The 17364-nt window shown below is 37.6% G+C and overlaps 1 protein-coding gene across 1 annotated transcript in view; it reads left to right on the forward strand.

Moving 5' to 3' along the window:
- Positions 1-4714: 4714 nt before the first annotated feature.
- Positions 4715-17364, forward strand: part of dnah10 (dynein axonemal heavy chain 10) — a 31552-nt gene continuing 18902 nt past the window's right edge. Inside the window, exons 1-29 of the mRNA XM_042723986.1 lie at positions 4715-5056; positions 5270-5347; positions 5453-5574; positions 5728-5833; positions 5919-6034; positions 6126-6345; positions 6743-6900; positions 7018-7248; positions 7482-7672; positions 7905-8103; positions 8225-8419; positions 8510-8680; positions 8799-8975; positions 9593-9766; positions 9949-10115; positions 10226-10377; positions 10501-10665; positions 10757-10964; positions 11049-11205; positions 12645-13124; positions 13243-13401; positions 14614-14730; positions 14829-14931; positions 15014-15192; positions 15282-15493; positions 15647-15803; positions 16143-16376; positions 16470-16592; positions 16676-16909. Of these exons, the coding sequence (XP_042579920.1) occupies positions 4831-5056; positions 5270-5347; positions 5453-5574; positions 5728-5833; positions 5919-6034; positions 6126-6345; positions 6743-6900; positions 7018-7248; positions 7482-7672; positions 7905-8103; positions 8225-8419; positions 8510-8680; positions 8799-8975; positions 9593-9766; positions 9949-10115; positions 10226-10377; positions 10501-10665; positions 10757-10964; positions 11049-11205; positions 12645-13124; positions 13243-13401; positions 14614-14730; positions 14829-14931; positions 15014-15192; positions 15282-15493; positions 15647-15803; positions 16143-16376; positions 16470-16592; positions 16676-16909 (5211 nt within the window). The 5' untranslated portion in view covers positions 4715-4830. The remainder of the gene's footprint in view (positions 5057-5269; positions 5348-5452; positions 5575-5727; positions 5834-5918; positions 6035-6125; positions 6346-6742; positions 6901-7017; positions 7249-7481; positions 7673-7904; positions 8104-8224; positions 8420-8509; positions 8681-8798; positions 8976-9592; positions 9767-9948; positions 10116-10225; positions 10378-10500; positions 10666-10756; positions 10965-11048; positions 11206-12644; positions 13125-13242; positions 13402-14613; positions 14731-14828; positions 14932-15013; positions 15193-15281; positions 15494-15646; positions 15804-16142; positions 16377-16469; positions 16593-16675; positions 16910-17364) is intronic.

Consider the following 17364-nt stretch of genomic DNA (forward strand, 5'->3'; position numbering starts at 1 on the left):
GTAACCCTCTGGCACTCAGGTTTTAAGGAATACGGCAATTAACAGGTTAATCCGAAGCATCACGACTTTGAAATCACATACACTGAACAATATTCATTAAGAAAGTGAAATTAAATGATTAATGAACTATTTATTCGAACCCTTGCTATTTTCTATTTTAATAAAAGTCTTGGCTGTGGAACATCTGTAATAGAGTAGCTGGATGCAAATAAAGTCATGCCTTTTATTTTTTCCCCTGTTTGCTATTTCACATTCCTGTCACTGAAGCGTTGTGGCCTAAGACACAGAAGGTAACTGAAACAATGTGGTTTAATTCAAGTTGATTATTATGGGTCCAAGCACATTGGTTTGTGTAGATGATGCAGTTACACAATGAACGTGTCTATTTTGAAGTAAATTATGAGTCCTTATGTGAGTACTATTATATGCACAACATGAAAATAGATAACTAATATAGTGTCCCTTCTACACTTTTTCAGTAATGTGTGATAACTTGAGAAATATGTTTTCAATACAATTAAACTAACAAAGTAATGGTATTTAGGAGATGATAGCTTTTGCATAATTACTATATTGGGCTTTATTAAAGTTTATGAAAAAAGAATGAATGTTTATGCATTTTTTATTTATGCACATAAATGAAATATTTTCAAGTCTTTGAACAGATCTTGAAGTATTTGCTATCCTGTGGCGCCATCGAGTGGAAAACATTAGCATTGTGGCCTTCATTTTTGAACAACATTATGAAAGGGGCCAATATTTTTTGAATGATTATAAATATTCAATGATTAGTTTACTGATAATATACTCACATTAAAATCTAATTTACTGATTCTGTATCTTATTTCATGCTTAATCATGAGTTTAATTTTCAATTTAAATTTTTAAGCAGTGTTGAATGATTACTATGAGTTTCTAAATTATTTTTTTTGTTTTGTTTGTTTTATTTATTTATTTATTTATTTTTTTTTTTCATTTAAAAAAATTAGCCTACTTCAAACATTTTAAGCAGCTTTAACAAAACCTGTTAATATTTATTACAAACCACTGTAACTGTCTATAATCTAAAAAACAAATTTATTATGAAAATAAAAGTGTGTACACCAGTTAAATTGGACGATAAAGAAATTGCTAACAATAGTTTAATATTGCATGTTTTAAGTTTATAGGTGTTTGGATGTAGAAATGGACAAATCAAATGTAAAATAATGTCATCGATTTAGTTAAATATAGATACATTTTTGTTAGAGCAAAATAATAATAATAATAATAATAATAATAATAATAATTATAATAAATACATGAATACATACACACATACAAAAAAAAAAAAAAAAAAAAAACAGCCAAGACTAATGATTTTCTGTTTTTTATAGATTAAAATTGAAGACAGAAAGCAGCTGGTAAATGCAGTCACTTTAATATTCAAATCCAGTATCATGATCCACTTCAGATTTATTTCTCAAAAGTTTATATTCACGTGGCTGTTTTTGTTTATATTCGCCAAGCTATTATGTATTTTGAAATAATCTTGTACTTGATTTGTTCGTTCTTGCGACGAAAAGCCAGAATCAGCGTCCCCTAGAGCTCGAGAGATCGATGTTATTCTGCCCTTAGACAGTCTCGCGCTGTCAAGTATTTCTTTTCACAATTAAACAGCTCAAAAACACCTGAATTCAGCTCTTGTTGTGTTCTAATGGGTGGATTGTGTGCATTTGCGGTAATATTTTGTTTTAAAAAGCTCTTAAAACTATAAAAATGCTTTTATTGTGAGCTTGTGAGACTGCACGCGCTGATGCAGCGGTGATTTCTCTCTGGTCTTTCTCACTGTTCTGGCCAGACATCAATTATTAATGAGAGCTGACCCGGTAATAATAACATATGCTGGTTCAGCTTATCAGTGAGAATGAAATGTGTATTTATTTGTCCGTTCTCGCCGAAAAACCATCACCTTGTTCTGGAGCGCAGAGCAATCGATGTGATGTTCAGCCCTTAGACAAAGAAAATCTCACAAGCACTCATAAACACCCATTTTCATCTCTATAATATGTTCTTCTAATTGTTTTGTGTTAATTCGCCGCTGTGTTTTAATGTAAAAGGCTGTAGTTCCTGTATGTAGACTTTTTTTTTTTTTCCCTTCAAGTGTTCAGAAGTCTCGCGCTGTCAGACAGGCTGGAGCAAATATTTCATTTTAACACTCACAAACATCTGAATTTAGCTCTTGGTGTGTTCTATTTGGCGGATTGTGTGCAATCGCTGTAATATTTTATTTTTAAAAGGTCTTAAACAAGAATAAACTCGTTTGTTGTGAGCTCTTTGAGACAGCACGCGCTGTTCGGAGCGGAGATTTATCTCTCGTCTATCTCACTGTTCTCTGGCCATACACCAATTATTAATGAGCCCTGACCCGCTAATAATAAGATATGTTGGTTTATCTTGTCAGTGTGAATCAAATGTATTTATTTGTTTGTATTTTTAACCGATTTAAAAGTGAAACTAAGCGAGACTCCTCCCTCTCAGTCCCGGAATTGCTCCTGTAGAGGCGCAATTTCTCTCAGACAATGAAAGTCTCAGCACACATACACTCCTCACACAGAGCCAAAAATCCATATTCAAATCAAAATAGCCGACTTCCTGTTGGTCGTAGCTAATGACTGTAAATTAGAAAGTTGTCCGTCTTAATAAGAACAATATATGTACCGAGTTTGGTGTCTGTAGCTAAAACTAACCCCCCAACTTTTGACAAAAGGTGGCGCTATAGAGTGCCTCCTCCACACCCTTTTATGACCTTTTGCCAGTGTCTAGCTATCATTAATACTGATATGTGTTCTGAGTTTCATGAAATTCTAAGCATGTTATCTGCCTCAAAATCAGAATATATCATACAGAAAAATATTCCAGTTTGATATGTTGCCATGGCAACACTATATTAGATATCAATATCCCCTCAACAGTTTTTACATGGGCCGTGTTTTGACATTATTCTGATGAAGTTTGAAGCAAATTGAGTAATAATAAGATGCTGAATTCAAAGCATTTTGAAAATGACACACTTCCTGCTGCCAGTTGGTGGCGCTATAACTTTGACTCCTAATAGTCATATATATGCGATCGGCATCATACAACGAACAAACTGATGAAGTTTAATTAAAATCGGGAAATTTATGTGGATGTTATTAGACACTTCCTGTTTCTCATTTCTTGCCATAATTTCAACGCCTCGCCACGAGCAAACCGTTCGAGATATCAAAAATCCCCTGGCAATTTTGCATCCCCAATGTCTTGGGATCATGTTGACCAAGTTTGGTGGCAATCGGGTAAAAAACCTATGACAAGTATATCAAATTCCAGAGCATGCGCTTTTTACATAGCTCTAAATAGCTGACTTCCTGTTGGGCGGAGCCTATGACATGCAATACGAAAGTTGTTCGGCACAATGCGATCTATATGTGTTCTGAGTTTCATATGAATACGTGCAAGTATGTTTGAACTATACATCAACATTTCTGACTGTGTTCCAGGGGGCGCCATAGAGCCCCTGTGCCACGCCCGGGTCTCAGCCTCTGCAGCCTCCTAATGACCACAGATTCAAAGGTGTGTGCAAATTTTCAAGAGTTTTTGAGTATGTTAAGGGCCCCAAAAGCCCCCACAACTTTGACGAAAAATAAGAATACTAAAACCTAAATAGCCAACTTCCTGTTGGGCGGAGCCTATGACATGCAGTACGAAAGTTGTTTGGCTTGATGAGATCTATATGTGTACCGAGTTTCATACGTCTACGTCCAAGTATGTATGATATATGGCCCTCCATATTCCAGGGGGCGCTGTAGAGCCCCTGTGCCACGCCCATGTATCAAGGGGCGGTCACACTAGACTTTGAACGTGCGAAATTTTTTCGGACACCGCTGCGAATGTCTTTGGGGGTGCGAAATTTTTTCGGACACCGCTGTCACAACATGGATTAATGTGCTTGTACTGTGCCTTTTGCGACGGCGTCGAAAGTGTTTTTATTATGTTTTACTCTCTGTCTGTCTCTCTCTCTCTATAAATACATACACACTAAGCAATAAAAAATTATAAAATGTGTCCTCATTCAAATGTACCATCTGTTCCTGTTTCCATTGACACTCCGAACCATGCAGGTTTTTTTTATTTTTTATTTTTATAATCTTTTAAAGATGTATTATGTAAAATAGGATGCTGCGCTATGGCTAAAATTAGCGCTTCCTTAATTTTTGAATTTCTGTACAGAGAGGTCACACAGTGACGTATTGACATTCTACTGATCCCCCGTCTTCACGTGATGCGAATTCGCAGGTCAGAGTTCACCAAACTTGAACTTTGGAACGCAGCGAAATGCGAAATTTTTCGCATGAGCTTGCGTTTCCGGTCTGACGCATTCGCATACGTATGAATGGAAGTCAATGGAACGAAAAGTGCAGTGTGACCGCCCCTTCATTTCCTGTCCGGCCCTAATGGCCGCAGGTTCCAATGTGTGTGCCAATTTTAAAGTGTTTTGTAGTATGTTATTGGCCCCAAAAGCCCCCGAGACTTTGGAAAAAAAAAAAAAATAATAATAATAATAATAATAATAAAAAATAATCCTAAGGAAAACAATAGGGCTCTCGCCCTCCAGGCTTGAGCCCTAATAACACGATCTGGAAACAACACCGTCATCAGTGCGCGCGTGACGCGCATTGTTACTGTTGTTATAGCAACGTCAACTAAACCAAAGTGCGCTTTCAGTTACTACAATGAACGTCTAAGGAGTTTTCCATACAAATTACAAACTTGTATTATGTAGTAATTCCCACCCAAAGAAGAACAAAAATGCCTCACGATGACCCTCGAGTGGAGTGGATTAAAAACTCAGTATGTGTGATGTTTGACTTGCCTGATTCAGGCAGCTTTGAGGAGTTACTCAGTCGCGGCGATGGAGAGGAAGAGCAGAAAATCATACACTTTTTAAACGTAGTCACAGGAGAAGAGGCGCCATCAGTGCTGTTTTTCTTCAAGAATATACGAGAAGAAGAGGTTGAAGTGGAAATTCCTGTTGGTACGTTTTCATGTCATCGCAAATGTTATCTGTTGCTATTCACAATGAACCGTTGCTAACGACTTGGCGTGCCTGAGATCTGAAGTTCAAAAGTCAAATATATCACCTTGCTCACTTATTAATAAGAAGTCTTAAGGAATTTCTAATATGTTAAATAACAAAATGGTACCGATTCATTAATGTTTTTGAAAATAAAATGATTTCCCTGTCTAGAAAATGACTCGGAGAGAACTCCATCTGTTTTGTCTGAAGTTTCCCTCATCTCAAACAGAGAGATAACCCCTGCTGACCGTGAGTGTGCTTCCTAAATGGTTAATGTTATCAATATGATAAATGCAAATTGTTCTTTTTTTCTCTCTCTCTCTCTTTCTTTACAATTGTCCACACACGACTGAGAGAACAGAAATGGTCAAAACAGACAAAGCCAGGACTCCTCAAACGTAGAAGACTCTCAGAGTCAGGATCCTGCAGTTGAGGGCCTGTCAGAGGCAACAAAAGGGAATAAACCACCTCCCAATGTAATTCTCAGTTTATTAATTATATCTACTGTTTATTTTACACATTTATGTACCAGAATGGTAAATAATCAAGATGTGTAGGAGATCTGATTATCTGTGTGTGTATTTTTTAATTATGTTCTGACAAATTTTATTTTTATCGTTTCTATCACAATTGAGGTTCAGGTTGTGTATCACGTAGAGCTTCATGTGGATGTGAACAATATCCCACAGAGGTTTGAAAAATACAATGTCCTCTACTTCCTGAGAAACACCAGTGGTAGGTGGAGTGCTCTCAAAATGTGTGTGTGTTTAACATTTCTTTGCACATTTAACTGATGTGTCTGGTGTTTTACTCTATCCAGAAACTATCACTGAACCTGCAGATATAAACGAGGCTAATAATTTGATGCCCAAACTTATTGAGTTTGGCATGATGAATGACCATCCCTTGATGATGCTTGGAGGGCTTTTCAGCCATGTGCGTGACTAAACATTTCATCCCCATATAAATGGATTATCATTAATTATGCAATGGAAGTGTGTATCTTTATTGAATGCTTTCTTTGCAGGTGTACATCCCTCTTCTCTCGGTGAATCAGCTGAGGCTCACTGATGGTGGCTATCATGGTGTTGCTGGCTCTCAAGAGAGTGACGCAGTTTCTGAGACAACAGGAGATGAGAAACAGCCGCCTGCAGAATCCCGTGGGGCTTTTGAAGTCCGAGATGATCTGCTCCACAGCACACATAAATTCTTGCAGGTCATAAACCAAACCCTACAGCAGCTTGAAGGTATTATATTTTCACTTTCAGAGTCAGAAAAATGTATAGTATATATACACATACACATAAACACTACTATTAAACAGCTTGGGGTCTTTTTTAAGTATTTTAAAAGAAGTCCCTTATGTTCACCAAGACTGCATGTACTATTAAACATTTAAATAACAATATTGTGAAATACTATTACAATTCAAAATAGCTGTTTTCTGTTTTAACATATTTTAAAATGTCATTTATTCCTGTGATGGCAAACCAGAAGTTTCAACAGCAATAACTCCAGTCTTCAGTGTCACATGATCCTGCAGAAAACATTCTAAAATGTTGATTTTGTGCTCAAGAAGCATTTCTGATTATTATCAATGTTCAAACAGTTGTGCTACTTAATATTTTGATCTCTATGTTATAGGTGAATTTAAATTGCACATTCCAGACATGGATTTGGAGGGTGGAGTGGAGGTGCTCTTGTCTAATCCAGGCATGGTGGAGAAACTAGAGCAGTGTGTGATGAATTGGCACACACAAATCACAATTGTCGTTGAAGAGCAGAAAAGAAAGAAACCACAGGTTTGTGAAATTTAGATGAACTAATCATGATGAAATTCTTGTTGTTCAGTAGACCGGTAATGGGCAACCTAAACAGAACATTTAAACAATTGACTTTTTGTACTTTCTCTTCTAAAGGGACCTGGTCCTTTGGCAGAAATTGAGTTCTGGCGTGAACGTGTTGCTGTGTTCAGTAGTTTGAGTGAGCAGCTGAACCTGCAAGTGGTGAAGAAGATTCTGGATGTGATGACCCGTGCCGACTCATTCATAATGCAGGAACTGGAAAAGACCACGGCCGAGCTTAGCAAATACCAAGAGGAGTCTGTCAATAATGTGCAATTCCTCACCACAATAGAGAGACACTTCAGGGTGAGGGGTAACCATGAGTAGAGTTTAAAAGAAATATTAAGTTTATGTATAATACCAGTTGCTTCAATTCTGCTTTACAGTAAAAAAATGTAGTCATCCCCATATCAAATCTATATGTTGTAATTCTTTTTTTTGTGGAAAAGATAAGCAAATAATGACAAAATTTGCTGATGTCAGCAGAGCAACAAGGCTTATAAATACAGTGTTTCTCATCAGTGTTTTATTTTTTACAGAACCTTGTCACAGGACTGGATTTCAAAGTGGTCTTGGACACTATTCCTGAACTGATGAATGGGCTGCGTATGATCTGGATATTATCCAGGCATTACAACACAGATGAGCGTTTGGAATCTCTGATGGAACGCATTGCCTGGGAACTGTCTGAACGGGTTGCAAGAGTCGTGAATGTCCGTGTTCTGTTTAAGTGAGTAAGCGAAATCTGTAAAAGTAGCTCAAACCACAAGCCAGCAGTAACATACACAAAAATATGAAAATGTTGCAGGTAGCATTTGAGTGTGAAATGAATTCTGTTGGGGTAAAAATTTAAAATAAGGATTATACTTTTTATTAAATGTTTAATCAATTAAGAAGTTTCACACACAAAAAAATATTAAATGGGAATGATTGTAATCACCACATTCATTAATATTATGCAGAGACAAGAGGGTGGTGGCCAAAGCCAAGGCTCAGGATGGAAAGCAAGTCCTGGATCAGTGGAAGGCTAGTTATTTTGAGGTCCGTGCACGAATTGAGAAATCAGACCGAGATCCCCGCTGGGAATTTGATCGCAAAAAGCTGTTTGAAAAAACAGACTATATGGCTTCAATCTGTCAAGACTTGTATAACATCTTGCAGGTAAGCCAAATCAGATCAAGCATATTTCATTTAATAACTTTCTATTTTACATGAAAATATTTGTCCAAAGAAATATTCCTTACAGACAGTAATCTTCTCCCAAATTAATAATAACTTCTAGACTCTGGATGAGTTCTACATTATTTTTGGACCGGAGTTAAAAGCAGTGACGGGTGATCCAAAGCGAATAGATGAGGTTTTACACCGTGTAGACTGCCTCGTCGAACCCATTGAGGAAGTTTCCTTTGACCCTTTTGACATCCGCAAAATGAGCAATTGGAAAATGGTCATGCAAGAATTTAGAACGGAAGTTCAGGTACAACTTTGTGATAACAGCTACATTGTTCAGTTTCATTTTTTATTTATTTTTGATATTTATGCTGTATTAATTGGTATCTGTTGTTTAGCAATTGAAAGAGAAGCCATCCATTTCATTAATTACTCCTTCAAGACGCTGCGTTCCTCATCGGCAGCCTTTGACCTGCTGCTGAAATTTAAACACATCCGCTCCAGAGATGCCATCAACAATCAGTTGATGAAGAAGTTTAATGATATTCTTGCTCAGTACTGCAAAGAGGTACCTCAGGACCTTAAAACCTTTGAAGGACAAGTTTGATTTAAATGTTGACGTGGTGATACAGAGATTGCATTTCTTGCTATTCTCATGTGTCTTCTTTGGTATTGTTGTTGCCTAGATGGACCTTCTAAATGACCTATTCATGAAGCTCAAAGATAACCCACCTCTTAATAAGAATAATCCTCCTGTGGCAGGAGCCATAATTTGGGAGCGTTTCCTGCTAGACCGCATGAGGTACCCCATTAGACGTTTCAAGGAGGCACGTGAGATGATGGACAGTGAAGAGGGCAAAGCAGTAAGTCCTTGTTTTGCTTAAATAAAGTTTTTGTTGAATCTACGGGTGACATCATGGACACTATGTCCATGTTTTTATACAGTCTATGCTCAACCACCACCAGTGTGCAGCATCCTTAAAAAAGCTTAATGTTAAAATCATATTATAGTTTGATATTTTTAGTCAGTTTGCACTGTAAAAACCATGGAAGAGGTGCATCTTTAAATTCATTCCCTTTAAAGCATCACTGCTACAGCCGCAGACATTCGGATGGACGTCTTTAATCACTGCATAGTATCGTTTTTAAGTGTCCAACTATTGTTGCATTGTCATATAAGATAGTTCAAGTTTTAAAACAAGCCTTAAGGCCCCTGCATTCTGTTCCAAGGTTGTGACTTACTGTAAGAACAGTGTAGTTTTTATGTACTGTAAATGCCTCCTAAAAAGCCTGTCCAATCAGGGGCAGGTGATCCCAAAACCATCTTCATTATTCAGGATTTAGTATTCAGGATTACAACAACCCACTTTCAAGCAATCCATGATGGGCTAATTTTGAAAATGTGTAATTTTGCTCTCTATGCAACTCCAACCTTTATGAATGAAAATGTGCTGACTGTTTTTTATTTTTCATTCTACAGGTGGTATCCAAATTCTTAGAGGTGGCTATGCGTATGAGGGACTATGAAGTGGAGCTGTTTAACCAATGGAAAGCAGAGACTAATCAGACTCTGTCCCTCCTGATGAAGAGAAATGTGCTGATCATGGTCAACAGTCCTGGGGCTGTTTGTGTAGACTCCACACAGCTCAATACAGTATGTTGCAAAGCCAGGGAAAGATGGGAGTGAAAATTTATAATGACCATTACAATATTAAAATGCCTAGACAAGTAATCTCAGTGTCTATGTTCCCCTCTGCCTTGAAGCTAACATGTACATAAAAACGTGCTTTGAAATGACATTAGTGTTATTATGTGTGAATATGGCTGTGATTGCAGGCTGCTCAGGGGTCAGAAAAGGCTTTGGAAAAGGATGTGTGCTACTCTGTCAATTTTGCCCCTGAACTGCAGGAGATCATTTCTGAGACCAAGTATCTGGATCACTTGGGCATCTTAACACCAAGTGAGGCACAAAATGTTGCTCTGCAGGAAGACAAGTTTCTGAGGTAGTCTCCCTAACTTTTCCCTGAAAAAATGTGTTGTGACATTTGACCAAAATAGACATCCTTGAAATATTTCTTGAAGTGTTTTGACCTTTTTTTTGTTTTGCATGCAGGCACATAAAAGGACTGAAGAAGTTAGTAAACCGTTACCATTCTCTGATGGACAACCTAAATGATGCTGAGTTCTCACTAATGGCTGATCAGGTACAGGAACTGAGGCGAGAGCTAAGCTTTGGGTGCAGAAGGGTCAACTGGAATTTTCTAGGTAAGTTACACAGAGGATACCAGTTATTTTTGCATACCCCATAGTTGCTAGTTTTGTAGTTCTGAAAGCTCTAACTGATGTAATTTCTTAAAATGTAAAACTTCATTTACACTTGTTTTACAGGTATACCACAATTCGTCCAACGTGGAAACCAGGCCACTTCAAAATTTGAGTCCCTATTGAACCAAATTCAGAAGAATGAACGAGACATTGACGATAAACTTAAATCCATTGAATCGGCAAACCTTTTCAAATTCCCAGTGGCAGATAAAAACGGATACCTACCAGGTTAAGAGAGTTTTATAGTCATTCAAAATACATCCCATAAGCAGACACATCAGGTACTAAGTGGCAATGTGTTATCTGTCTGTTGTTCCAGGAATTAAGGAGTTCTGTGACTTCATTGAGTGTGAGAGGGCAAAGGCAATCCACCTTCTTGTAAATAAGTATGCAGCTATCAGTCCACTCCTCACCAAGATAGAGAGTCTGATTATGGGGACTAGCACTGGCAAATCCAAACGCATGGCTCAATTCTACGCTTATTGGGAGCGCAAGATCTTTGATTCACTTAGCAAGATGGTGCTTCAGTAGGTTTACTTGACTGTTTCTCAGATGCATTTACATAGATGGTCTCATGCTCTTTTATGCTTACCATTACCATTGTCTTTCAGCAATATTCAATCTTTTAACACTGCACTGATGGGCACTACTCCACTCTTCCAAATCGACACCATCCTAGCTGCACCTGAGATTGCTTTGCTTCCCAAGAGCAGTGAGGTGTACAAGCTTATTAGACAGTGTGTCGGTGACTGTGTGGAGAGCACCAGGGTATGTTGACAATGAACTACATTTAGAGAGAAAATGCAGCTCTGAGGGGATGATGTATTTTTGCAGGCCCTCCCAGAAGTTATCAACACCCTGGTTCCCTCAACAAAAACCCAGCAGGATTTTTCCATTGGCTTTTGGATACTTGAAGAAAATAAGCTCTATGTTCCACAAAAGATTATGATTCTTACATGTTTTGTTCATCATGATAATCTTCACAAATCAACTCAACATTTATTATTTTTGAAGCCTAAATTACAACAGAATTAAACAGCTAAACATTGCCTATTTGTGACCCTGGACCACAAAACCAATCTTAAAGGGATACTCCACCCCAAAATGAAAATTTTGTCATTAATCACTTACCCCCATGTCGTTCTTTTTTCGTCTTCGGAAAACAATTTAAGATATTTTGGATGAAAACCAGGAGACTTGAGGCTGTTCCATAGACTGTCAAGTAAAATACACTGTCAAGGTCCAGAAAAGCATGAAAGACATCGTCAGAATAGTCCATCTGCCATCAGTGGTTCAACCATAACGTTATGAAGCGACGAGAATACTTTTTGTACGCGAATAAAACAAAAATAACGACTTTATTCAACAATTTGTCTCCTCTGTGTCACTCCATATCAGCGTAGCGCCCTTTTGGTGAATCTGAGCTGTACGCAAGCAGTGTATGCTCTTCTGTGTCAGCCGCGACAGAAGATGTGCTGTTTTCTTTCAAATCAAAGTGTAAATATACGTAGAAAATGTATCCTTGTGTCGCTGGGGTATATTTGTAGCAATAGCCAAAAATACATTGTATGGGTCAAAATTATTTATTTTTCTTTTATGCCAAATATCTTAGGATCTTAAGTAAAGATCATGTTCCATGAAGATATTTTGTAAATTTCCTACTGTAAATATATCAAAACTTAATTTTTGATTAGTAATATGCATTGCTAAGAACTTCATTTGGACAACTTTAAAGGCGATTTTCTCTTAAAAAGCTTGAATTCGAATAGTTTCTAAGAGCGTGATTATAAACACAGCAAGGCTGTGAAAGCAGACTAGTTAGATGAGTTTTCCTATTTAGTGTGATCCCTGTCCCTGAAAACCTAGTAGTCCAATTTAGCCAATTGTTAGCAATCTTTTTCAACACAATTAAACGCTTTAAAAAATAATGAGGGTGTATAACTGCTGTATCTTATGTCATGGAATAAAAGGTGAAAATACATTGAGCTTGTGTTTTTTCAGGCATTTAAACCATTAAAAACCCCAGTGACTTTGGGATGATTGAACTGAAAGTGCTTAAATAACTCATTTCAATTTTTTTTTTTTCCTATAAAATGCATCATCCCTCCAGCGCTCCATACTATGTTGTGCAGTTAGAAAGCAAATATTTTCACATATGTAGTACAGATTTAGTGCAATGTAGATAATAGGTCACTTTTTTTCTTTAGCTGTTTGTTCGCTGGATGCATGGCAGTTGTATCCAATGCCCTCCACAGCATGTGGATGGTGAAGACAAACCATTCGTCTTCACTTTTTACAGTGAAGTATGCCAGCTTCCACAGATAAATGAGCAAGCCACAGCCGTCTCCCAGACAATGCAACGTCTCCTTAATGGAATCAGTGCCTACCTCAAAACCTGGATGAGCTATCGCTCTCTCTGGAAACTCGACAAGGCTATTGTTATGGAGAAGTTTGCAGCCAAGAAGCCCTCATGTGTGATGTATGATGAGAAGTTTCAGTTTTATGTCAGGGTCAGCAATGAGGTGGCAAAGCAGCCCTTGGTGAAGCATGAACACATAATCAGACTGAACCTGGAGCCACTGGCCCGTGCCGTCCAGGAGAACGCTCAAGCATGGGTCACTTCTCTGGGCAGGCTGCTCAATGACTCGGCCCGAGAGGAGCTTTTCAACTTGCGCAATGAGCTGTTGGTGAGGACAAATGTTGTACTGTTTTAAATGTTATCTTTGCATCATTTAAGGATCGTGTAAGTGAAATGTTGAGATTGTGAGGCAGTCTGTTTTTAAAGAATGAATTTACTGTGAACAGATTTTGTCAGATAATTTGAAGAGGAGCCCCAATACTTTGGAGGACCTGAAATTTGTTCTGGGCACAATTACAGACATTAGAGATATGTCTCTCTCAGTAGAGATGAGAATCAGTGATATTCAAGAGAGATACAGGACTCTGAGCATGTACAATGTGGAGGTAAGTAAACTTAAGCCTATCAGACAGTGCAACAGTCCATGTTTCCTTTAGGCCTACACCAGTATTTTTTATGAAAGGTGATAAAATGTGCTGTTATTGATCCAATTTGTGCCAGTCATGTCACTAAAATTAAAACTACCATTCAAAAAGAGTCAGTACAACTTTATTTTGTTTTGGGGAGAAGTCTCTTATGCTCACCAAGGCTACATTTATTTGATCAATAATACAGAAAAACTGTAATGAAATATTATTATTATTATTTTTTTAAATAACTGTTTTATATGTTAATATATTTTAAAATTCTTTTTATTCTGTGGCAAAGCTGAATTTTCAGCATCCATAGCTCCAGTTTTCAGTGTCACATTATTTTTCAGAAATTATTGTAACATATAAAGTGCCCCTATTATGGGTCATGAAAGGTTCATATTTTGATTTTGGGAGTCCCCAACAACAGGTTCACATGCTTGTAAGGTCCAAAAAACACTTTTATTTTCTTATAATATGCATTTATTTTTACCTTATTTGCTCAGCGACTCCCAAACGATTTGCTCAATTATTCATTTTTCCAAATCCCTCCTTTGCGTGATGCTAATCTGCGGTGATTGGTCCGAATGGCCATTTTTATTTCCATTTCATAAAGCAGCATTTGTGAACGCAGTGCTGCTTTGTGTTCAGCCTTTACCGGGGAAACAGCTATTTTTACCGCTCCAAAAGTGGCACTTAGTGGCAAAGAATCAATTTGCATTTTCATTCAAACCAATGTGAAAATCAAATTTGCAGGTCTGCCTGCGCAACAAGTGGGCGGGCAATATGCTAATGTTTCATGTTGATGTCAACATAAAATGCTTTGGGATTCGTTTTAAAAATGACTTGTTTAAATGATTAGTAGACTCTTTCTTTTGAGAGACAATAACTTTATACACAGTGCACTTTCAGATTTAAAACTTTGTAGGATGTTTTCATTCACTTAGAGCTGTGCATGAAAGTTAATTTTCAAAAATCCATATAGGGCCATTTTTATATTTTTATGGAAACCCTGATAGCATTTTTTTCAGGATTCTTTAATAAATAGACAGTTTTCCAAAAATATCATTTATTTTAAATAGAAAGATTTTGACATGATAGATATGAATGTCGGTACTGTCACTTTTGATCTATTTAATGCATCCTTGCCTAATAAAATTATAAATTTGATCTGCTTTACAATTCAAGACTACAGAGGAGGAGGTGCAGCTGTCTGCAAACATCTTCATTTTGTGGAGTGAACTTTTTAAAGAGTCTAGACGGGTTGATCGCAGTCTGGCAAAAGTAAAAAAGACCTTTGCAGAGGTAGTACCAATCATTTACCAATCAAGTTAAATTACTGTAGAAAAGCAACATATTTGATCTTTGATTTCTAAATGTTCCAATTCCAATGTTCCAATCAGATCACTCTAAACCAGACTGAAGAGTATAAACAGGAGCTCTCCATATTTGCAGAGAGCTTCAACATGCATGGGCCTGGAGCCGTGGGAGATGATCTAGAGAAAGGCAAGTGTACTATCCTGATGGGTTTTGTTCTTCATATCTTACCAATCAGTATTACATAACTTTTGTTTTTGTACTCTTATAGGTTTGAAGATCATGGCTACCTATGAGACGGAGCTGGATAGTGTAGAGGCAAGCCGTCAGGAACTGGCTAAAGCTGAGAAACTGTTCAACCTGCCCATCACTATGTACCCAGAACTTCTCAATGTACAAAAGGAGATGAAGGGCCTGAGACAGATTTATGAGATTTATAAAAGCCAGAAGGTTAGAATGACCATTATATAAACATTTTACTCACTATGTTGTTTAAATGTTCTGAGGAGTTGTGACACCAGTGTGTATATATTTATCAGGAGGCTAAGGCAGAGTGGTCACAGACCCTTTGGGTGAATCTGGACATAAAGCTCCTGCAGGAAGGTATAGAGGGACTTATCAAGAGCTTGCGGAAGCTGCCGAAGGATGTTAGAGCTCTTCCTGTATCTTTCTTCCTGGAGGGCCGCATGAAGGAATTTAAAGAGTCAATCCCTCTCCTCTTGGACCTAAAAAATGATGCTCTCAGGGACAGGTAAATACTTTTAAGATTTTGTTTTACAATGTTTCAACTTAAAGTAACATGTCTCTGCCTTAAGGGATCTTCAAAATGTTAGCTTAATCTAAGATAAACACTAGCTATTTGTATATGCATTACGAGACTGAAGTGCTCACTTGGTTTCTGCAGGCACTGGAAAGATCTAATGGAGAGGACGGGCACCAGCTTTGAGATGAATCCAAACACCTTCACTCTGGAGAACATGTTCTCCATGGAGCTGCACAAATATGGCAACGTCATCAGTGAAATCGTCACTTCAGCTGTGAAGGAGCTTGGCATTGAGAAGGTTAGAAATCTCATTAATAATGAAATTCAACTACACTTCTTATTATAGCAATGGTTTAAATTTCAACACAAATGTTAAAAGATATTCCACCTAAATATTCTGTCATTGTTTACACGCCTCAAGTCATTCCAAACCCATGCATTCCTTTCTTCTTTGGAACATAAAAGAATATAGTATAGAAAGAAAAATGTCAATGGGAACTGAAACTGCTTATCAACATTCTTCTAAATATCCTATGCTCCACAGAAGAAAGAGATGCACATAGTTTTGGAACAACATGAGGGTAAATAAATGTAAATGATGAGAGATTACAGAGTATGCTTGTGTACATTTTTACAGGGAGTTAAAGAAGTGGAGGCAACTTGGGAAACTATGAAATTTAGTGTGCAGCGGTTTTTAAAAGGCACACAGGAGCATGGTTTCATTCTTGGTGCTGTGGATGACATCCTTCAGCGTCTGGATGATGATGCCATGAACCTGCAGAGTATGGCAGGCAGCCACTATGTTGGTCCCTTCCTGGCCACTGTACAGCAGTGGGAGAAGAATCTATCACTTATCAGTGAGATTATTGAGGTCAGTGGAAACCATCACTGCCAACAACAACTTCACTTTAAAACTGCACTGGCTCATGTTCATATTTCTTTACTTTTATTCTGAAATGTGTAGGTATGGATGTTAGTACAGCAAAAATGGATGTACCTGGAAAGCATCTTCATTGGAGGTGACATTCGCTCTCAGCTACCTGAGGAAGCCAAAAAATTTGACAATATTGACAAAATGTTCAAAAAAGTAAGGTTCTGCACCAACAATAAATATGTAACCCTGTTTTTGAAAAGAGTGTAAATCCCTTCTCCTCTTTTAAATACCACCAGATAATGACTGACGCAGTGAAGGACCCTGGCATTAAGAGATGCTGTCTGGTTCCAAATCGTCTGGCCGATCTGCAGAACCTAAGCGATGGTTTGGAGAGGTGTCAAAAGAGTCTTAATGATTATCTTGATTCCAAGCGGAACGCTTTCCCACGTTTTTTCTTCATTTCTGACGATGAGCTGCTCAGTATTCTGGGCAGCAGTGAGCCTACTTGTGTGCAGGAGCACATGATCAAGGTACTTCTGTGTACTAAAGAAAAACATCACTTTAAAGTCGGCGTGAAGCAAATATTCATCCTAACTGTTTCGTAAATGCAGCTTGTTGATCTTATTGGGAATGATTCCCATGCATTTCATTTTTAAAATTCTTTTGACCATGTAATTTTTTAACGAAAATAACTCAATCTTCCAGTAAAATGTCAGACTTCCTAGTGGCATCTTTCCTGCATTATGCAAAAGCAATCAAGTTACCCCTGCCATTACCATTACCGTTGAACTATTCACAGTCAACCTTGATTAGTTTCCATGAGCTAAAGTGTCCAATAATGTGAACTACTGGGATAGAACAAGTAGAATTTGGCCAGTCATGAGTAATGAGCTCAAAAAGTTTGTTAAACTGTGCTGTGTTGACCCATTCAAAGTACAATACAATAATTTTTTTTAAAAAATAGACAACTTACTATTATTTAATG

This window comes from Cyprinus carpio, chromosome B5 (assembly GCF_018340385.1).
Source record: "Cyprinus carpio isolate SPL01 chromosome B5, ASM1834038v1, whole genome shotgun sequence".
NCBI classification, from domain to species: Eukaryota; Metazoa; Chordata; class Actinopteri; order Cypriniformes; family Cyprinidae; genus Cyprinus; species Cyprinus carpio.